This window comes from Staurois parvus, unplaced genomic scaffold (genome assembly GCF_062004578.1).
Source record: "Staurois parvus isolate SC_StPar_1 unplaced genomic scaffold, SC_StPar_1.0 ptg001806l, whole genome shotgun sequence".
Lineage (NCBI taxonomy): Eukaryota > Metazoa > Chordata > Amphibia > Anura > Ranidae > Staurois > Staurois parvus.
This window is the reverse complement of record NW_028319602.1, coordinates 64,982-88,335: the sequence shown is the minus strand read 5'-3', so window position 1 is coordinate 88,335 and position 23,354 is coordinate 64,982. Positions and strand designations below refer to the sequence as shown.

Genomic DNA, 23,354 nt, shown 5'->3' with positions numbered 1-23,354 from the left:
CCCTATCAGCAGTTCTAGTTTTTAGCAAAATTGTCACAATTCACTGAATAGGGTTGTGATTTGGTAAAGGACAAGTGTAGGATTGCAAAATATAAACCTTCACACTCACCAACTGTATATGGCTGCAGCATTGTTGCAGCTGTCCTTTGCCAACTCTAAGACTGAGAACTGAGCAATCCCATAACCGCTGATTGCTCAGTTCTTGGTTTTCACTGAACACAGAGTGATGACTGTCAGTCACCGACTCTCTGCTCAGCCCCTCCGGCACTCACTGGAGTGCAGGGCTGTGGAGGGGGTGGGTGCAGTAGGCTCAGGCTCCTATCAGTCTGCTAGGAAGCTGAGCCAGCTGCTGGTCATGCATCTGGGTGGACCAGCTCTGTGATGTCAACCGGCTTTAGTCCACTGTTGGGTCACAAATAAGTGCACTCCTGTGACCCAGAAGAGAAGTATGGCCAATAAAGTGTTTTCCATACTTCTTTTTTAAATGTTAGCTCAGCATGGAAAATTAGTGGCAAAGTTTGAACTGTGTTAGGGGTTGAAGCTTAGCATGTCCCATTTTTTATTTTGTATGCTTGGGACATTTGACGCGCAAAGGATTACAAAGCCACTTCCAATAATGTAAAAGCCATTTGGTTTTTAAAAGAAGTTTTACTGGAATTAACATTAGTACTTTTTCCTAATTTAGTACTTAGTACTTTTGCATTTATTATTATTATTATTATTATACAGTATTTATATAGCGCTAAAGGGTTTGCTCAGCGCTGTACATTACAGTGGGGGACAGAGCATGAGACAATACAGTAATAAAACAAAACACGAGGGCTTGCAAATGCTGTTAAATGTGTCTACCCTCTAATCATTTTTGTCCAAAATATTAAAGTGGAACTAAACCCTTCTATCCTTTACAGCGAAGGAAGCTGCCATTTTAGCCTCTGTTTGATCTGCAGTTGCCATGGTAGTGGACATTTAATTATATTTGACACCAGTCATTTGATGGTCTGACAGTTCAGTTTGCAACTTTGACAGTTATCATTCATAGCATGCTTTGGAAGTAACTGCTTTGCGAAACAGTTAAATTGATGGGTGTAGTTTTGCTTTAATTAGAACATATAGGGGGAGGTTTACTAAAACTGGTGCACTCAGAATCTGGAGCACTTATGCATGGTAGCCAATCAGCTTCTAACTTCAGCTTGCTCATTAAGCTTTGACAATAAAACCTGGAATCTGATTGGTTTCTTTGTAGAACTGCTCCAGATTTTGCACTTTCCAGTTTTAGTAAACAACCCCCTAGTGATTAGCATGCAGATATTACATAGTTGTTTATTTTCTCTTTGCTTGCCAGAAAACGATTGTGGTGGTCTGTGACATTTTTATATTGCTTTTTATTTATGTTATTTCAATGAAAGCAGACAGAAGCAGTTAGATGTTGTTGTTGTTGTTGATAGATAACATTTGTTGAACAAAGCTGTGCTTTTGCTGTTATGAACTGCTTCAACCTCTCTTTTGAATGCATTATAATAGCTGTCACAATAACAATAAAGTGTAAGCATTGGGTCTCCATCTGTTAAAGATAAACCCCCTGCTCTTTATTGTCAACGAGGTCACATAGTCCTAAGCTTTTCTATAATAATGTATTTCATGTAGATCACTAAATGATATGGGATGTGATGAGAATTTCCTTTTTATTTTTAAATAGAATGCCCTGGGCACTTCCTGACGTCATATGTGCCCTGTCCATACAAGATATTGTTTTGTCCTGGGTTCAGCTAAATCGAATATACTAACTACTGTAATTTATTTATTATAGGTACTTATATAGTGCCATCAATTTATGCAGTGCTTTACATATATATTGCACATCCACATCAGTCCCTAATCCTCAAGGGATGTACAATCTAAGGTAATCTAGACTTGTCAAAACGTTCACTTGTAGATAGCCATTTATAAAATCAATGGTGTGAAAAATATGAGCGTCTACTAAGTACTGTCACTCGTGTCATTTATGTAAAATTGCCAGTTGTAGTAGAGGACATGGGAATGAGATGTAGATACATTTAGGGGAATCGATAAATCCCTTCCAACATTTTTCTGGTGATATGGCCCTTTAAAAGATTAAAAAAATCCCTGCCGTTCATTTCGGTAACTTTACTGACAAATGTGGCTGATTCAGATAGTTCTTAATAGTGCCACTTTTATAAAGCAGTTCTATTAATGCACCGAATTTGTTTGTAGATAACGAAACTGGAGGCAATTCAGACCAACTCTAGGTTGACATACGTAGACAGTTAAAGTGCCAGTCCCTATATGCAGTGTAGCAGGTGCCATAATTGCCACCACTAACCCTTCCTCTCCCTACCTGTTGCGGGTTGTAAAGACACTGTCGGCTTCACAGTCAACAGCCTTCTGGCAACCAATGACGGTGCAGTGGGTGGAGCCTGATGGTGAAGCTGAGACACTAATTCTTCATCAGGTCCTTGTGATTGACAGCAGGCAATACTAGCAGGGATTCTAGAGCCAAAAGCAAGCTATCTGTTGGTAGAGGATCTGTTCACTGCCTGCTGTCAATTACAAGGGGTACGGGCTGGGTGAAACCCCATCAGACTCTGCCCACCCAGATGCAAAACCTCTCCCACACTACGCTGTATGACAGCTATGGTGGCAGAAGGAAGGGCATAGTGTAAACTCTGGTCTTGGTGCTCCTCCGTACCCCGTGTGTTATATAAATTCCTGCACCTGATTACAACAAATACATGAATCTGTTGCTTGCACCAACATTTGTCATGCAGAGGCATGTCAGAATCCTAAAGAGTGCTGTGGACACTTTTTATGAAAATTGGGAGTTTGTGGATGTATAAGCCTTCCCGTATTCACCATTCCCATATTTCACATCTTTTTTCCCAGAAATGCACACAGAAACCAAGAATGGGTAATACAGGATACCCAGCACTTTAGCTTAAATAATATCCATTTTCCAGCGCAGTAATTTTTGTAATGAACCAAATAAAGTTTGTAATGAGTCACCTGAAGTTGGTTAAACAGCTAAATACACAGATGAAATACATACTGTTTATGAGAGCTCTTTTACCCCGTCAAAGGATTTCTGTCCATCTAGTCCTGAGATTTACACAGTTCAGTCTTGTCTTCAGCGGAGGGGACCTGATCTTTCTATGCTTCAGTGTCACTTTCACTTACAGGTCTCTTCCTTACTCCCATCCTGTGACCAGACAGTGAAAAGAGAAACAGTTGACTGATGAGTTTATCTCTAAATTATTTTGATGATTACTGTTCCTATCAGCATGCTTCTTGCGCTGCAGCATACCTGATTGGCTTCCTGTGCTGCTTCTTTCTTAGCCTCTCTGAAGTCTGCTGTACTAACTGTACAGTAGCACTAATACCAAGGTAAAGTGGTTGTAAAGGCTCATGGTTTTTTACCTTCATCATTCTATGCATGAAGGTAAAAAACCTTCTGTGTGCAGCAGCTCCCCTAGCCCTCTCCATACTTACCTGAGTCTTATCGTGATTCAGAGATGTGAATGACAGCCTTGGCTGTCCCGGGTCTTTGCCTCCTCATTGGCTGAGACAGCAAGCGGGAGCCATTGGCTCCTGCTGCTGTCAATCACAGCCAGTCAGCCAATGAGGAGAGAGAGGGGGCAGGGTCAAGCCATGGCTCTGTGTGTCAATGGACACATGGAGCAGCTGGTGCCCCCATAGCAAGTTGGAGCCAGGAGAGCCTGCGGATGACCTGGGAAGAGGAGGATCCAGGCTGCTCTGTGCAAAACCACTGCACATAGTAGGTACGTATAGATATGTTTGTTGTTTAAAAAAAAAAAATGAACCTTTAGAATCGCTTTAAATTCAAGTAATTATACAGGATTACAGAAACTGCATTAATGTGTGCCTTTTAAATCTGCCGGGAGTTAAAATAGATAAGATAACCATACACATGAAGATGTGGCTACTTTTTCATCTTTGATTTTCAGATCTAACAAATATAGGCAATCAGCATTTGTGCTGATCCCCTAGACTGTGCAAGGGCCAATGAGGTTTATTAGAAAGACTGACTGCACTGCATCAAACTCTGGTAAGATAATATTATATTGTGTGAACATCAGAAGGTATTCCAGGGTTGCAATGTTTCTTACAATACTGGAATTAAAAAACTCTTACTTCACACTCCTTAAAAAAAAACATGCATAAACAACAAGGTACTACCTATGGATAATATCTAATACCCAAGGTTATCCAGATGAAGTCACGAGTAGACGGTGACGTAACGCGTAGGTACGCGAGCCCGTAGTTCCGGTGCGTGGTGACGCACTTCCGGCGTGAGACGCCATCTTGCTATACCCGAGAGGTCCCACTCGCATGCAGTACACCCACACATCAGTGAGGAGGGAAGATTGTCTGCAATGTGAGTGTTAAACCTTTTTTACTCTTTATGAAATAAATGAAGTTGACTCAATACTGCACTTAGAGAGTTTTTTTTGGCTCACTGGATTGGTGAGCTATTACTCTTCAGGACCGCCCTGACTGAATAAGGGTACTGGGAACCCTGTAAAGGAGATCCAGGGAAGGAAGGAAACTGCTGGCCATTACATACTAAGGATCCAGGGTGATCCTGCAAGCCTGTTGGCCCTTTGGGGTCAGTGGGAGGAGGTGAGGAGGCAATCTAGCCATTAACAAAAGAGGAGCTTTACACAGTCACGTTTTTCATTCACTGTTGCACATCGCATGATTTGCTTTATTTTTCAACATAAGGACATTGCTCTTAATATTGTATATACCTATGTTGATTCATTTTGGTGATATATATGTTGATCTATGTATATTTTATATCACTGCTGCACATCGCATGATTTGTTTTATATTCCACTAAAAGGATATTGCATTTGATATATATTATGTGGATTTATTGTTGTGGCACTTTGTGAGCACTGCTAAAGTTTTCTTTGGATGACGCTTGGAGTGTCAAATATCATACTTAATTGCGGGCACATTATTTTTATGGTCACGGTTTTTGCACTTAATTTTTTTTTATGTTTATTTTTATATGGGTTGGCACTAATTTTTTATTCATATCACTATTGTTATCTTTGTTGTTATTATTATTATTGAGTTTTAGTTTTTCAGAGCGCTGCACTGTTCATTTACTATAATATCTAATGTTTGCCCAATCTGGCCTTTTATGTTTACTATTTTTTTCATTGATCTGGATGACCTTCCCTACCTGGACCTGCTCTTGGACTGGAAATTGATTGACTAGGATGAATTTCCCTGTTTCATCATCATTGTTTCAGCTAGCGTCTATGGCACTCTCCCTACCCACCACTCCTTTTATAGGATACAAACCATTCAAGTTCACTTATTGCAGACTTTTATGTTATATATGGTCATGCTTAAGAACACTTATTCGGCAGGCAAATCATACATGCATGAGTGGCTGCCATGTAATATCTCTAGGTAGCGATAATTTGCTATTAACAGAGTTAGGCTTTTACTTAAACAAACATTTTTTAAGTTACTGTGGTCCTATCACTAGCTGATGTGCCACACAATACTGCAACGGTATAATTTTGTTTACAAAAGTGTTTTTATTATAGACCCTTTCTGCTGGAGGTGTGGTGCAGATACAGGCATGTTGTATCATATTTTCTGGAGCTGTCCATTGATCTGCTTCTTCTGGCAGAGTGTTTGCATTCTGATACGAGACTTCATGGATCTATCTCTTGAGCATAACTCTGCATCTTGTCTTTTACACCTCAGTTCTTTCTCTAAATGGAAATATAGCCATTCCCTAGCTGTCCAACTCATCAATGCAACTAGGCTTTGCATCTCTATCCAGTGGAAGTCTACCTCACCTACTAGGTTAGATCATTGGATCAAAGCTGTGAATGACATTCAGAAGATGGAGGAACTCACCTTAACTCCAAGAAGCCAGTTTAGTAAAACCTGGTTTTATTGGACTCTATTCTCCCTTTCTGACAAATACACAGATCTACTGGCTTCCTGCCTGTAGTAACAGTTCCCCCCTCATTTCCCTCCCCCTCCTTTTTTTAAAAACCTTTTTACTCTTCTTTCCTGGTATACTCTTTCACCCTCTTTGTTTTCTTGTTTAGCTGCTCCTTGTTCTACTTCTACAAATATAAAAATGGTGGGGGCCCTCGTGGAACCTTGTTATTGGCATACACTTTCCTCTTAATTGTTCAAATGTCGACCATATTTTAATTTATGACTTAGCAAGGGTCTTCTTCCCAGTTGCTTTCTCAGTGCTTTAGATGTGTTCTATTCTCTGGGTCATTTTACTCTGCAAGCTTCCCTTTGATATTTCTTCACATTTCTTTCATTTCTATGTAACTAATGCGATAACTTGATGTTTCATCAGCCTGGTTGGAACCTATGTTTTCTATGTGTGTTTGTCGATTTAAATAAACAATTTAAAAAAGTGTTTTATACATTACTTGTAATGCATGCACTTAACATTGAAAATATATCTGTCTTATCTTTAAGTTGCTTCAAAAGCAGAGGCTTTGCATCCAAGGCTCAAGATATTGAAAGATGTGTAAAGTAAAATAAAATACACAACTTAAGTGACTAATTGTGGAAATCAATTGAAAAATAAGGTCTTCAGGAGACATTGAGGGGACATTAATCAACTGAAGAAACAGTCATAATTTTCTTGATAAATTGTGTAATCAGTTATGACCTCTGAATACCTACAATTTGAATCAAGATTGTTCTTAATTTAATAGCATAATTGCAACTAGGAACTGTGACTATGAAGTAAAGCCTACATATGTTTACTAATGAAAGTTACTTGTTCTAGAAATATTACTGAGTACACATTTCCTTCCTCCCTGGATGTCATACTGTATGTACTGTTTAAATACATAGGTGGTCCATATAGTATTCACTTTAAGGTCATCACAGAGGACAAGGGGGTGCTCTTTCTAGAGGGAAAAAGATTTAAAAGTAGGAACTGTAAAAATGTGGAATAGACTCCCTCAAGAACTAGTTAAAGCCAGCTCAGTAGATTGCTTTAAAAATGAGCTGGATGCATTCCTAAATTCACAAAATATAACTGGATACTAACATTTATAGATAATAACACCAGGGGTAGTTGATACAGGGAATATCTGGTTTCTTCCTGGGGGGTCGGGAAGGAATTTTTTTTCCCCCTCTGGAGAAAATTGGATCATGATTTATTGGGGTTTTATTGCCTTCCTCTGGATCTGGATCCAGCTGTGGGTATATGATTGTGCATATGGAATTCTAGAGCATTTTTTTCTGTTGGTTGAACTAGATGGACATGTGTAATTTTTTCAACCTGACTGACTGACTATTTAACTATGTAACCATTAAATCTAGTTGTTTAGGATTTACCAGAAAACTTAACTCTCCTGTGGGTTATAAAAACCTCTCACAATGTCACTATGTCTCCTGACCTGTGATTTCTAATCCCTCTTCCCCAAATTTAAGATTCTTTTCTTTTAGAGAAAGCAGTCAGTAAACTTTTGTCCACATTGACTATTGAGAGACCGTGGTCTATCGAGAGACCGAGTATTTTGTTTTTTTAGTCCATATGCTGATGTTGTAGTAAATTCTAAAATACAGCATTGTTAAGATTCAGCTCTGCCTGGTATAATGGTTATTTTAATCGATTCTGCGTTGTTTTTCAGGATGTGCGGTACCAAAGCTGGCATTGTCTAATCAACTAAATTAGCCGCATAAATGTGGAATTGCATATAAGTGACCACAATGCACCATACAGAGGCTAATGTTCAAAATTGATTCTGATTTTGTCTTTTTGGAACACCTGTGGACATATAGGGCTCTTTCACACACACATGGACCGGCACTGCTTTGGCCGATGCAACATACTACATCCCACATCCCACAATAAACACATTTCTATCTTTGTATATTGAGTACTGAAGGGCAAATGCATTTGTGTATCCTATATTTGTGCAGTGGAGTACCATTCAGAATGCATGATAGCACCACACCACAACACTTATATACAGTGTGTTAAAGTGTAAGTAAACCCACAGCAGTAAAATCAGTCTGTATATGCAGTAAAGCATACTTGTTATACTCACTGTGGAACCTAAGGGGTTTATCCTCTGTATTGTGTAAAAACACTGTTTGATCCTGACTTCTCTGATCCTCCCCTTCTTCCAGTGCCCCCTCTTATCTCCTCATAAGACATATCGTGTGGAATCACTCTGTACATGCTCAGTTTGGTGTGTATTGCTAGAGAGGTTTTGTTTTTTCTTTTTCTTGGGAGAGTGCATGTGATCAGCACAGGGCCACTCAGCATTGTCCAGACAGAGGTCAGGAGTCCTGCATCCTCCTACAGCAGAATGAACTCCTTCTACAAGCTTTAACCAGTGCTCGGCTGGACACTGATAGAATTCATATGACTGCTCTAACTGCTAATGAGAAAAGGTACTTAGCAGTTTATATTTACTAAAATAATTGCACTTCCATGTTCTGTGTACTGTGGGAGACCGGATATAGTGAATGCAAAGTCCTGGGTTTAGTAACACTTTAAACCCTTGACGCCGACGTCACACAAATATGCGGTCTCACAGAACTGGGCTTTTTTTCCATGGGGCCGCGTATTTGCGTACCTGTCTTTGTGCTGGGGTGTCACTGAGAGATCGTTATAGCGATCGGGACCCGGGTCTTCCAATTCCGGGTCACATGATCGCTGTTATAGTCTCTGATTGGATATCATAGTGATCAGTCACTGTGAAGCCCGCACCCCCCCTTGGGTTTTTTTCTCTCTGAATGGAGGAGTGAGATACATTGTATTTCTCTTTCTCCTCGCATACAGAGAGAGAGAGAAAAAAATAACTGTTTGTAAAAAAAAAAAAAAAAAGATAAATAAATAAATATAATAAAATAAAAGAAAAAAATAAAGAAAAAATACCTAGATCAAGGTTTGATCTAGTTCAGTGTCAGGGTTAGTGTTTGGGTTAAGGTCAGGGTCAAAGGTAAGGATTTTTCAAATTGGTATCAGTGTCAGTTAGTGTCAGTGTCAGTGTGTTTTAGGTAAAAAAAAAAAAAAAATGCGCACTATTGTTTCTAGGCTGTAGTACAGGTACAAACAACAAACAACATACACATATATGGTATCGCTGCGATAGTCAAGAGCTACAAAATTTATTTTGGGTTGTTCTTTGGTGGTAGGTTACGGTAATAACAAGAAACACAGCTAAATGTAAAAAAAAAGATTTTTTTTTTACTATTTTGGCCAATTTCCTTTGATAATAAAAAAAATCAGGAGATATCAATTACCATTTACCACCAAATGAAAGCCCAATTTGTCCTGAAAAAAGCAAGGTATAATTCACCTGGATGTACAAAGTAGTTGTGATAGCATGTACAGTTTTACTAACACATGTCAAAGTTGTAAAATTTTACTTAGGCTTTAAGATTTGTTTTACCCATAGGCGTGAAGGGGTTAACATCCATTGTGGTAATACATGTAAAAACAAAGGTCATTCCAGTTTACCCATAGATGTAAGACTGTGCTAATCAGGCGTGTGAGCAATCTATTGTACAAAACAAAAAAACATGTGCATATTTCTAACCATTCTATATTTATAAGAGGAACTTAATGCATTGTAAGCAATATTATCAGCTTGTATTTATATAATAAAAATCTTGTTTTCGTGTGTAGTTTGCAATTATCATTGTGCTTTTTTACACCTCTCATACCAATTGCTGAACAGTAGATGCTTTGTCTCAATGTTGATTGGTAGCCAGATACCACTGGGTTGATTTATTAAACGCTGATGCATTGTTCACTTTGCAAGTGAAGTTGCACGCTGCAAAAGAATTTTGCCCAGAGCTTAGTGAATGTGGTGGAGCGTCACTTACATCTGTAAAAGAAAAACCTTTCTGCTGTAATTTTTTTACATGGACAAATTGGTGTTTCTGTTAACTTTGACTGAGTAATGTAATGTCTATAGGTTGCTTTCTCTGAGATAAACTGGCACCAAGTCTTCCTGCACAGGTCCTCTTTTACCCCTCTTACCCCTATCCTGCTCATCTCCATAATTGTGTGACTCAAGCATTTCTCTTTAGGGACAAAGTTGTGCCCGTAGACTGTTTTGTTCTGCCTGCAGACTATTTCTTACTCTTGCTTATGTTGAGGATCAACCCAAACCATCAATATAACCAAAGCTGGCCATAGATTCCATCAACCAAAAAAAAGAAAAAAAGAACTGATTCCTCCATCCATACAATTGAGATGGATGGAGGAATCCTCCCTGCTGAGACATTGTATTCTGACAGTAGGGACTCTCCGCTGTCAGAATTCAGTGATCAGTGGCTGCAGCTGCTGAATAAGAAATGTTTCAAACAAGCCCATTTGACAGAAGTTTTACTTCTGTCAAGTGGGAGCAGCCACACATGGACCTAAATTGTGCCAGTCCCTGCTGAACCATCCAAATTTTGATCCATCTATTGCCAGCTGAAAGTGATATTAGACCTTCATTTTTACTTGTATATGCATGTCATACTTATTTTATTATGGTATTGCTCAGAGCAGCGCCTATCTTCCTCTTCTCTGGTCCCCCACCGGCGCTCCTGGTTCCTCCTCTTTGATGAGTGCCCCCATAGAAAGCCACTTTTTATGGGGGCACATGTGTGGGCTCCCTCCCTAGCCCCCCTGTCTGCGTCTATTGAAAAAGACAGCGTGGCTTGGCCATGCCCCCCACTCCCTTGTCACAGAATGTGACTGACAGCACCCGGAGCCAATGGCTGCTACTGCTATCAATCTGCCCAGTGAGAAGGGAGAGAGTGGTGAGAGCTGCTGCTCTTGTGCACATTGCTGTTTCGAGATCAGGCTCAGGTAGGTATTAGGGGGGTGAAGGGGGTATCTTCTGGCACAGAAGGTTTTTTACCTTAAAGGATAAGTACACCTTTGGAACATGTAACATGTTCCGCCCAATTTTAGGGTGGAACGTGTAACATGTTCCGCCCAATTTTAGGGTGGAACATGTAACATGTTCCGCCCAATTTTAGGGTGGAACATGTAACATGTTCCTATAGCCGTAGTCACGCCTGCCGCCCATCCTCCCTCTGACAGATAGTACAGGGATACGTTTCCCTGTACTATCTGTCAGATTTGAAACCAGCGCAGCAATGCAGGGCTCTGCCCACATGGCTACGTCACTCATTCACAATGTTCTGTGAATGAAGTGCCTACAAGTCTCAACAGCTTTAGCAGCTGTGGGCTTGTAGTTTTCAATGAACTACCACGGTGATGTGGAGCACATTGATAGTTCATTGAAGCTTCCTGTTGGTATATCTGCTTGCTCGTACATCCTGTATGGCAAGCAGATATTCTGACAGGTCTGCAAGAGACCTGCATGGCATCAGCGATCTACTGATTGCTGGTGCAATGCTTTACAGGCTCCTTTGGATAAAAATAATAAATGCACATTTTTTACCTGCAAAAAATGCATGAACGTAAAAAAAACCTTACGCCTTTACAACCACTTTAATGGCTTTAGGGGATTAATAAGATAATTCACATCACTCTTAAAATGTAGAAATCTCCTCTGCCATTCTCTCCTCTGTTGGAAAGTGTCAGTGCTAGCTTTTCCAATAAGCCAAAGAGTATGCCATACCCTGTGGTGCATTTTGGTTTGAATGAATTGCCACTGTGTATTAGTCATTAGAACATGGTATACTATTCACATGGCAATTCCTTGTATTTCTGACTTTTGCTTAAAAAATTAAACATTATTATTATTTTTCAAGCTTCATAAAAGCTTTTAAAAAATAACTCCAATATAAACATACTGTACACATTTATATAAGCCTGCAGGCGCAGAGCTGTTTAGATTCCTATACATAATCTGATGTACCTCTAGTAACCACATACAATCCTGCTCTAGAAGGGATAAGATTCAAAGATGTACAACCCATCATAACAGAGAATGAAACTCCAAAAGAAATATTCCAGCAACCTCCAACACTGGCTTCCAGACAACCACCCAACCTCAGACCTAAACTAATCAACAGGAAATTTCATTCTGATTAGGAAGTCACATGTAATGGAAGCAACCCCTGCAATAAAAAATGCTGCAAACTGTGCAACCAAATCAATCCATCTCAAAGTGTCACACATACACAAAATGGATCCTCAACATCACCGATTCATATAGCTGCACCTTCAGTAATGTTGAGTACCTCATCCAATGCAATAAATGTAGCTAAGGATCTTATGTTTGTGAAGCAGGACAGAAGTTACAAACAAGGATGAACTTGCAGAAGCACACTATCAAGGAACATAAGGAAGATAGTTTCTGCACATCTGCAGGACATCATTTCTCACAACCGGACCACACCATGGAAGACCTCAATGTCTTAGTTCTTAGATAATGGCCTAAATCTAGACCTAGGTTAGGTTTTCTAAATCACTATCCAACCATTTTATGACCCCACTCTGTGACTGCCTCCACCCCCCCCCCTTTCCCAGCCTACAGCTCTTTCGCTGTCTTATCTCATTAACTATGCTAGTTTAATTTCCATTGCTGTGTACATTTGTTTGTTTGTTTGTCTTATTTTAACATTCTTCTAAAACTTTGTGCATTAGTATTGCTTGGACCTTGAAGAAGGGGGTTCACCCAAAAAGCTTGTCCTGAAAAATTGTATGTTGCAAATAAAAAAGGTATCATGGACAGTACTCCATTGTTTCTGTCACAAGTGCAGTAATTCGGCTGCAAGCACCTCTATACATAATCTTTTCAAATGTTTGTCTAATGCTGGCCGTACATTTCTGAAATTCAAACCATGGGTGGCCCTACCTGTTGGCACCATCTGACTCTAGAAACTTTGATCTAAAAATTGAAGGATTCAGCTTTAAAATTCTTGGCCAAATAGTTACTGAAGCCAATCCGATGCAATGACTGGGACAGTCGCATACAATAGCTAGCATGAGAGATTCCCCCATCCATGCTGTTTAGCATGGATGGGGGAATCTATTGATTTTTCTCAAACAATCCCAAGACTCAAATACACCAGTTTGGCCAGTGACTGTATAACTTTCTTTACAAACGGGATGATTTACTAAAACTGGAGAGTACAAAATTGGATGCACTTGTGCCTGGTAGCCAATCAGCTTCCAGGTTTAACTGAACAAGCTGAAGTTAGAAGCTGATTGACTACCATGGACAGCTGCTTCAGATTTTGCACTCTCCAGTTTTAGTAAATCAACCCCACAGTGGATTCATTCTGCATGTCTAACCATCTGCCATCTTGTAGACTGTTTTGGTGATAGCCATGCTGTGTTTGTGTCTGCCACCACTGACCATGGTGATAAGATGCACCAACAACATCATATTTTTTAAACTCTTTTAAACATGTACGTACTAATGTTTAAATAAGACTTTGTTACAGACAGGGTTGTTCTTTTTTAGATGTAAAAATTGCTTAGCGGAGTTCTGTTTAAATTAACAAAAGAAATAGGACTTATGGCCACATCATCTTCTGTAGATGTTCATTATTTTAGAACATTCAGTTGTTTGTCACTGAAGATAATGTCAACATTTGAAAGGGAAGCTGCAGCCAAATATTTTTCAAGTGGGGAAAAAGTGGGGAAGGATTAGAACTTTTGTCAGGTTTATGTTGCTTTTTGCATTCTCATTGAGTAGGTTTTTTCCATTAACTGAGCATATTTTCTTTTATTTTGTAGTTGAAAGATGTATGAGTGTAATGCAGTCTGGGACACAAATGATCAAACTAAAGAGTGGAACAAAGGGTCTGGTCCGCCTCTTTTATCTGGATGAACATCGTACCTGTATAAGATGGAGACCCTCAAGGAAAAGTGAGAAAGCTAAAAGTAAGTTTTGTCTGCAAATTTGAAAACAAAATGGATATTTTCTCAATGCTTTGTACTGGTATTGTATGTAAACGGCAAACTTCCTCTATCTCTTGGTCGCTCTGACTTTCTAGTGTCTCCTTTATATTCACACATCTAGTCCACTACTGATCTCCTACCCCTAACAGGGTGGATGATTCCACCCATCAGTGTCTACCAAATGTAAATCAATGGGTTTTGGGTGGATCTGGACTGTAATATTACCTAATATATTTCCGATCATTGTGGATTTTCATGATATGGCAGCAACAACAGTATTGTCTGGTAGTCTAGTAGGAATGTTAAGGAATCTTTCACACAGGCAGCCAGAGGGCAGTAAAAACAGGTGTCTAAGCAGTGGTTTTACTGCCCCCTGATCACCCACCTAAATTCTAACATTACAGCCAGTCAGGGCTGTCCAAATGCTGTTGTCACCATGTTTTGCTTCATGGCTGTGGCAATTTTAACTTACCTTGCAAAGTCTTACAGGTGGCACTGGGAGGTCAATGAGAGTGCACCACAAGCAAATGCTTGGCTTGTGGTTGTTGTGCGATAATTTAATATATAATCCTCCCTTGAATTAAAATGAAAGACATTCAGGAGGTGGCAGGATCACTTTCTGAACACCTGCCAACTGCTGCTATACATTCCTCCAAAAAGCTATCCACCCTAAGACAGATGCATAGTCTTGATCATGGAAAAGAGGATCTCTAATAACACTTTTCTAGGGGTAATAGAGTTGTTATTATTATTATTATACAAGAATTATATAGCTCCAACAGTTTGTGCAGCACTTAATATAAAGGGAGACAGTAAACAATACAATAAAATACAAGCGGGTTAAGACGGCCCTGCTCATAAGAGCTTACAATCTAATAGGGTGGGGCAAGTGATACAACTGTGGGGGATGAACGGATGGAACTGATAAAAGTTCAGTTAGTTCAGTGTTTCTCAACTCCAGTCCTCGTGGACCCCCAACAGGTCATGTTTTCAGGATTTCCATTATTTTGCACAGGTGATTTGATCAGTTTCACTGCCTTAGTAATTACCACAGCTGTTTCATCTGAGGGAAATCCTGAAAACATGACCTGTTGGGGGTCCATGAGGACTGGAGTTGAGAAATACTGAGTTAGTTGGAGGCGTATTAGACGTCCATAAAGAAATTAGTTTTCATGGATCGCCTAAAGGCAGCCAGAGTAGGAGATAGCTGGACAGACTGAGGTAGAGAGATTCAGAGGATGGGAGATGCTCTGAGAGGTTCTGGAGAAGTTCTGGAGATGAGCATGGGAGGAGGAGACAAGAGCTTGAGAGCAGGGAGGAGTGGAGAGGACTGTTTGGGTAATATTTAGAGACAGGATTGGTGATGTAGCTTGGGGTAGAGCCATTTTAGGTTTTCTTGTTAAAGGCTGAATATGTCTCCCATGCCTTGGCTTTCTCACAGCAAAATCTTTACAGTTGGTGTAAGCACATCTAAGTAGCGAGATCAGACTGTTGTATATCTACATAGCACCAAAGGGGATGCGGCAGTATGTATTGTGAAAAGGTCTGCTAATTCACATTTCCTCTATCCATTTGTTTTCAGTAATAAATTGATTTGACCTAATTTCCCTTCCTTTTTATATTGTTGAATTATAAACTCATGTTAGTATATTTCTATGCTGCAATGAGTGTAGCTTTTCCATAGAATATTTCTTGATAATTCATGTGATTTAAGACACTATAAAATTAAATGTCCCCGGAGTATGTCATTATCTAAAAATAGGGTACCCTTTCTTAAATAAAGAATGATAAGTCTGACTTTGATGTTCAGACTGTGCTCTGTAATTACATTTCACAGAGTTTAACCAAAGGGAACAGCAATATGCTTTAAACTCCTTAACTTTCACATGTTAGACATTTACAGCTAAAATATTAATTTTATTCACAATCTTGTACAATAAGCTCTGTGAAACTTAACAAATGTGGGTGCTTTGAAAGTAGAACTAGTTCAGCTTTTCTCAACTGTATACAGAAGAGCTCCACTGCTAAGTGGCAAATCTAGTAAAGGTAGCTCTGAGGTTTTTACCTCATGGCCATCCATAAGAATTAATTTAAAACTGGGAATGTCTAATGTTGGACACAGTGGGATCCCCTCCTCCTATATACATACATGTGGAACTCACATTATCTACTACTAGAAAATTCTGGTATGGAACATGACCATTGTAAGTAACGGTTATCAGTACAAACCACTGTATGTCAGCAGTGTTACTCTATTCCTTCAAATATTGAGATTATTTTCCTCTGCTATGAGAAGTGGAGACCCCTACATTTGATACACAGAAATGCCTCAGTAAAATAAAGAACTTAATAAAACTGATACCACTCAAAAGCTCCAATCTGTTGTTCCAGAGGTGCTGGTTGGGCTGAATATTGGCTTGTCAGACACATTGAGGGCTACAACAAAATTGTGCCTGTCCGCACACTGCCTCAGCATATAGTGAGCTCCTATTAGAACAACATGGCTTTATCTTGGTCTACCACCCATGGGGGATTTGAATGGATGCAGAAGAAAACAAACAGGAAAGCACAAGCTTTGTTTTAAAACTAGTTTTTATGCAGATAAAAAAATCTCTCACAATAAGGTAAAGGACAATGAGCTCCTCTGAAGTGTCCAAGATGCAACATAGGAGAGAGCCCCAGAGATTTTTCTCTGATCGCCATGACAGCACAGAGCCCACTGGAAGTCACCAGGGTCATTGGTAATTTCCCCGGTTTATGGTGACTGGTCACTACTCTTTCCTGTTCTGGTGAGCACTCAAAATCTGGGCTTTTCTTTCACTTTTGGTGATACAGTAATTGTCACCAGGACAAATAGAGAGGGTAAAACAGGGACACCGACAGAAATAAAAATCTCTCCACACTATCCAAAATAATAAAAAAAAAGTTTTGCCCTCAGTTCTGAGTTAAAGCAGATTATTAACTGTTACATTCAAGACATGCTGTGATAACTGCCACAGTGGCTTTACTCTTTAAAGTGAACTGTCAAGTCACACTCAGGCACCAGCCTCACTTGACATGTAAATAGGAACCCACACTTTGCTCGAGCATATGTGTTTATTGTATGAAGAAATACTGAGACATTAGCCAGTGGACACATTTTTATAACTGACCTAATTTCAATTACCGTGACAGATAGCTGTTTATGCTAGGCAACCATAGGCATTAGATCTTTTGATATATCTACTATCCACTGTCATATCACATCTTTGGTTATCTTCAAGTTGTGGAACTGTCATGTCTCGGCATACTTTCCATCCTCTGTAATTGTAAACATATAACTAGTTTACCTGTTAATAAAAGAACATATACCGGTAACTTGCATTGCTCAGTTAGGATTGTCCATGGGGCCACAAGCAGGCAGCTCTGCTTATGTCCAACTTTGCCTTACACAAAAGATTCGTAATGATTGTATTTTATCTTGTTTTATTAGCTAGTTTTTCCCTCTTCCTCAGTGGAACAATCATGTCTTTCCAGTAATTCATAGACCCCCACACTATAAGAGCATCATATCTTCTCACTATCACTTGTGTGACTTCTTCCTTTGAATTGACCCACTTAGCCTTTATGACCCTTGCCCACTAACAAATGTTTATCCTACAGTAGCTTAACTACTGCCTGTATAAACTGATTTAGTGCAGACAGAATTTTCCGTTTATTATGAGATATTTTCTGAACTGCATACAGAGCTCCCCTGAGAGTTTAATCCAAAGCCTAATTTTGTTTTCTCATTTCAGTTATAATTGATTCAATTTACAAAGTCACGGAGGGGCGGCAGTCTGAAATCTTTCATCGCCATGCGGAAGGGAACTTTGACCCCACTTGTTGCTTTACCATTTACCATGGCAATCACATGGAATCTCTGGATCTGATAACATCCAACCCCGAGGAAGCCAGGACTTGGATTACAGGGTTAAAATACCTAATGGCTGGTATAAGCGATGAAGATTCTCTAGCAAAAAGGCAAAGGACACATGATCAATATCCTTTTTTTTAATCTAACATGTTGCATGCATCCCAACAAACAGCTGCTGAGCCTTAGTTAATATCACATTTTGAGTTCAGAATTCAGAAGTACCTGAGCATTGTGTTGCTAGACTGTGGTACCTAGGACACGTGTGCTGGGTCTGCAGTTAAATGTCCTGGGTCAAGCAACAATCAGCTAGCATGCAAGAACTGCTAGCTGGAAGGACAGTGCTTGCATAACACAATAGGCAGCAGACACTACATCATTGACCACCAATTTAATGAGGTCCAGCACCATTGACCACCAAGTAAGGGGGTACTTTCCTTTATGTGGTTACAAGGACTGCATTATATATGCACTATACCCTATACAGAAAGCCTATTTCATTATGTCCCTGTAAGCCATGTTCTCTGATTGCACTGTTCTCTAGTTTTCTCTTTTCATGTTGCCCCATGGTTTCCTGGATCTTTTCTAATCTTAGCAATGTCCCAGTGGCTGGATGATTCAAACTATGCATATGATTTAAAAAAATACATACGCAGTGATTACTTTCAGAGAAAACCCATGTTAAAATGTTCTGTAAATGCAGATGATGTTTTTTTAACCTGTTTTCTCCCATTCTGCATCCTACATCTTTTTATTGGTCAGAGTAAATATAACGAGAGTTGGGTAGCCAGAGAGGAGGTTGCCAAACTAAGCTTTTACTGGATAAGTCAGTATTTCAATTAAATACTCCTGCATAAGTATCTGAATCTACTGATCATTTTGACATTCAGTTTGTACTGAAAGTAGCAACCACTTAAGGATATTTTTATCATATTCTCGTTTGAATTGCTCAGGTATGTGACAGGTTTACTTAAAACTTGTTATATTCTAATTAATTAATTTTGTAAGTGTTCTTGTATTATTCTAGACTCATCGCAGGTTATTGCCACTTGATTTATAATAAAGCTCTTCAGAGCTTGGGGATTTTGGTCTAAAATCTTGTTGGCACATCAAAGCTACTTTTTTTAGGCACTGGGACTTGTCAGAAAATTATTTTGTCATTTAATGCTCCCAGTTAAGTAAAAGCATATTGTGTATACATGTATCAAACAGGAAATGTATTTAGCTTGCTTATGTTGCAGTGAGTGACATGGGGGAATCAATGCTTCGTAAGACCATACACATACAGTATATGTGGGTATTGGGCTTTCAAAAACAATTAAGTGTTAATGTGTATGTATAGTCAGATCAGTTTTTTAGGGTGAGGCTGTGCGGCGACCGGGGGTGGCATTTGGGACCGGAGGTGACGCAGGAGCGCCATTGTTTGAGTTCCGGCGGTGGTGGGAGCACTGCTTGGTGCCCACCAGTGTATGACAGCATACTGCAGTAATCATAGGCGTTGTATTTGCCAAATTTTTGTAAGTGACTGTCTACTTTTAGTGATTAAAGGTGTGTTTTGTACTGCCCCATTGGGGTATTGTTTTCTTTCTTGTTTCATGATCACTAACCCTGAGAAAAAAGATTGAGGAGACGGAGAGTGTTATCTATATGGGTATAGCTGCTCATTACTAGGAATCTGTTAATCTATGAAGTGGTGTGCGCTGGTCATGGAAGTGAGAGGCATGGAAATTTGAGGATAAACAGAGAGAAGTGAAACAATATCGATACTGGTCGACTTCCTTCCCATCTGGATTAATATAATAAGTGATTCCAGCCAACCATGAGAATGGGGGCATGGTTTTTCGGTGAGTGCATACCCGAAAGGGGGAACACCTTCTTTATGAGCACGTGGTGATTTCTTTTTGGGAATTAGAAGAATTGTTTGGTAGAAGAGACATTTATGGACTTTCCATTTTCCATTTTCATTTATGTTGATTAATCACTTGTTTATGTATGTATATATTTTTTAATATATATTTTTTGCGCTACTGAATCACTTGAGAGTTCTTTTTGAATTGGGTTAACTGATTTTGTTTGAAGTGTAAGTACTGTTTTTTGTAATTTATATTCAATTCATATATTTTTTATTGTTTGATTTTCATTGGCTATCATGCATCTAGTGCAAAAGTCTTTTGTTTTCACATATCAGTTTTTTAGTTGTTGTCCGAATTACAGGTGAGTCTAATATTCCAATGGCGGCCTTTGTTAAGGTGGCAGTTATCTAAGATGTATATCATGAAAATATGCAGCGCTCATAAATTAGAGATTAACCAGATTCCATATGTTAGAGAAACCTGATCGCATATAATAGATATAAATTAGATAAGATTCATGATAAAAATATAACATAAAAAGTAGACATATTAACTAGTGACTTCTGTGCTGCATCCAGGGTTGGGAAACCATAGGAAAAAGTTTGTGACTCTTGTGTTGAAAACTGAGAATAGCTTGCACTAACCAGATGTCTCAGCACATGGAGCATGGAGTAATTAAGACCTACTCCTGGTACTCTGAAAAGAAGCCACTGGAAGGGATGATGTCATCTGATCTCTCGCCACTAGATGTCATGTTCCCAGGACAGCAGGAAGGTGATCACGGAGATATACATCAGCCAAAGGAAGAATTAATCCAGCAAACCAGCGAGCAGCACCCAGGAGACCAGGAGGAACCGAGCACCTTCAAAAAGCCCGGGCTCCCTCCAGAAAAGAGAGCCACAGGCCAGAAGCTTTGATAGTGTAGTATTGTATTTATTTCAATAGAGATTTCAAGTAGTAGAAAAACACACTTACAAATAAAGAATCACAGGAACATGGGGCAGTAAAATGGTATGTCCAGACAGTTGGGGGGCACCTTCCTGACGCGTTTCGTGTCACACACACGTTTTCAAAGGGACGACGGGACGTACGGGTGCCGCCGCCGGCGGCGGCGGGAAATTTAAAAATTTTAAAAAATGTCATTTTTTTTTTTTTACATTTTACATAGTAAAACATTGCTGTCTCAACCAATTTCACATACATTTTGTCCCGAGTGCTTTGTCCGGCGCCCTGCCTGCATTTTCTCTGTTCTTTCTGCCTGGAAACTGAGAAATGTCCATGGCATCCAAAAAGTGTCCCTTTAGGTCAAAAGCGGTTTAGATCAGCTAGAGAACAGCGATAGTAAATCAGAACCACTTGCAGAATTGAGTGATAATGATTTGTGGGGAAATTCGTCATCAGACACTGAAAACGATTTTGCGACTGAGCTCAGCAATGTGCGAACTTGGCGCTATATTTCAAATTTCAGTGTTTTTGGTTTGATTATATTATTGAATTAAATTTTTTATTATTTTTATATTATTTTTATGATTATTTATTAAATTATAATTTATGATTTTGTGTTTCAAATTTTATCATACCCGGGATGTTTACTAGACTCTTGTTCGGACAGATTTCAGTGAGTTTTTCCTAAAAATTACAGGCCTACAATTAAAAAAAATACATATTTCCATGCAAAAAAATGGTACCGCTTTCAGCACCAAAAATCTGAAATAATCATACCGCCAGGGAGGTTAACTAACTATATGAAAAACTTAAAAGAAAAGTTTTGGCTTTACTTACACTTTAGCTTCAGAGATGGAGCCATATTCAGATTTTAGTGTAATTGTAAACAAAGAACAAAGAGAAAGAAGATAATATTGGACCCAGTGAGTATATCTAACAAATGCAAGCCAGCTAACATTTTAAAGTAAATGTCATCCAAATTCTAAGATATTTATTTTCATTTAATTTTACCAAACTGTATTATCAGTGGAATACATGAACTAATAAATGCAGGCATATCCCATCAGTCATTGTTTCTCAATGCATTTCCTCCCCCTCTGCTCTGTCTGTTTTGGTTTTCTGTTGGAAAAAGTCATCCATTCACTGACACAGTGTAAAGTAATTCTGAAAGACTGAATTATGCAACTTCATTCAAGAGATTGGACACTGACAATCAAATCTGTAAGACAGTGTAGTATAACCCCTCCCAATCGCAATACGCTTCAGTATCATAGGAGAATGAAAGTATTTTCTCTTCAGAGAGAAGCAAATGCATTTATGTACTTTTTCTACATTTTATCCTAAGTGCTTGTGTCTCACTGCTGGTGAAAGCACTTATACAGGTTGTCCCTCATGTGGTTCCGCTTGTATGTTACCCAGTGACACTGTGAGATCTCAGCTTGTTTCTTTCAGTCCTTCAGAAACTGCCCTTTGAACCTTTGAACTCATTTGTCCACCTGTGTGAGGAGAGTTTCTGAGTTGGCGACTTAAACCTGTAAAAAAAAAAAAAACACATTCTACACGAAGACAAGGTTATGTAGACCTCCTTTTTTTTTCCCAAGGTGGGTTCTTCCTTTCACCTTAAGCAGGACATTGTTCTCATATTTCTCTGCCCTGATCCAAGACATCCCAAGATTTTGTTCCATTATCTTAATATGGTATGTGGTGTTTAAAGTGGAACTGCACCGTACTTGAGTGACACAAACAAAAATCACTATTTAAAATTGATAATATTCAGAAGAAACTTCCCCATCCATCCATCCATCCATGTCTCCATGCTTTATTTTGCTGAGAAATCTCTTTGAAATCCCCTCTATCATTTCTGGCCATAGTCATCTTGAGTAAGAGCAGACGATTCATGTAGCATTTACTTCTTGGAATCATCTGCTCTTAGCTCAGGCATGCATGCATGAGGGTGTGCTTGCCTGAGAAAAGCCCTCCTCCCCTACCTAAGCCTCCTGGGATGACATAATTTGCCTAGGCCTGGAAACCAGGAAGTAACTGAAGAAATATTTAAAAAAAGGTTTTAAGTGTTACTAAACCCACAACAGTAAAATCAGTCTGTATATGCAGTAAAGCATGCTTGTTATACTCACTGTGGAACCTAAGGGGTTAATCCTCTGCATTGTGTAAAAAGGCTGTTTGATCCTTTCTTCTCTGCTCCTCCTCTTGTTGAAATGTCTACCTGATACAGACTGAATCCGTAGTCACATGCACATGCTCAGTTTGATGTGTATGACTAGAGAGGTTTTTTTTCTTGGGAGGGTGTGTGTGATCAGCACAGGGCCAATTAGCATTGTCCAGACTGAGGTCAGGGGTTTCACATCCTCCTAGAGCAGAAAGAAAACTCCTACAAGCTTTAAACAGTGCTCTGCTGAAGTCACAAGACTTCTCTAACTGCTAATGAGAAAAGGTATTTAGCAGTTTTTATTTACTAAAATAATTGCATTTCCATGTTGTGTGTACTGTGGGAGGTTAGATATAGTGAATGTAGGGTCCAGGGTTTAGTATGACTTTAAAATATGAAAAATAATATACCTTCCTGTCTACTTAATAATGCTAGCAGCATAAGGATTAAAAATAGTCAATGCTGACTGGGAGAGAAAAGCTTTAAATTAATCTCAGTTACAGCTTCTTTTTGGCTGACTGATGCTCTTTTTTGTACTTCTTATGGTTTTCGTAACACTTTTTGCTTCACTATCCAGGTAGATTTGGGAGTTTATCATTCAAGTCTATATTATGTTCCACC

The 23,354-nt window shown here is 39.2% G+C and overlaps 1 protein-coding gene across 1 annotated transcript in view; it reads left to right on the top strand.

Moving 5' to 3' along the window:
* LOC149434185 (1-phosphatidylinositol 4,5-bisphosphate phosphodiesterase eta-1-like) overlaps positions 1 to 23,354 on the top strand; it is a gene marked incomplete at its 3' end in the record, with an annotated part of 101,720 nt that overhangs the window by 20,030 nt on the left and 58,336 nt on the right. The window contains exons 2-3 of the mRNA XM_089663990.1: positions 13,712 to 13,858; positions 17,653 to 17,896. Coding sequence (XP_089520116.1) covers positions 13,712 to 13,858; positions 17,653 to 17,896 — 391 coding nt within the window. The remainder of the gene's footprint in view (positions 1 to 13,711; positions 13,859 to 17,652; positions 17,897 to 23,354) is intronic.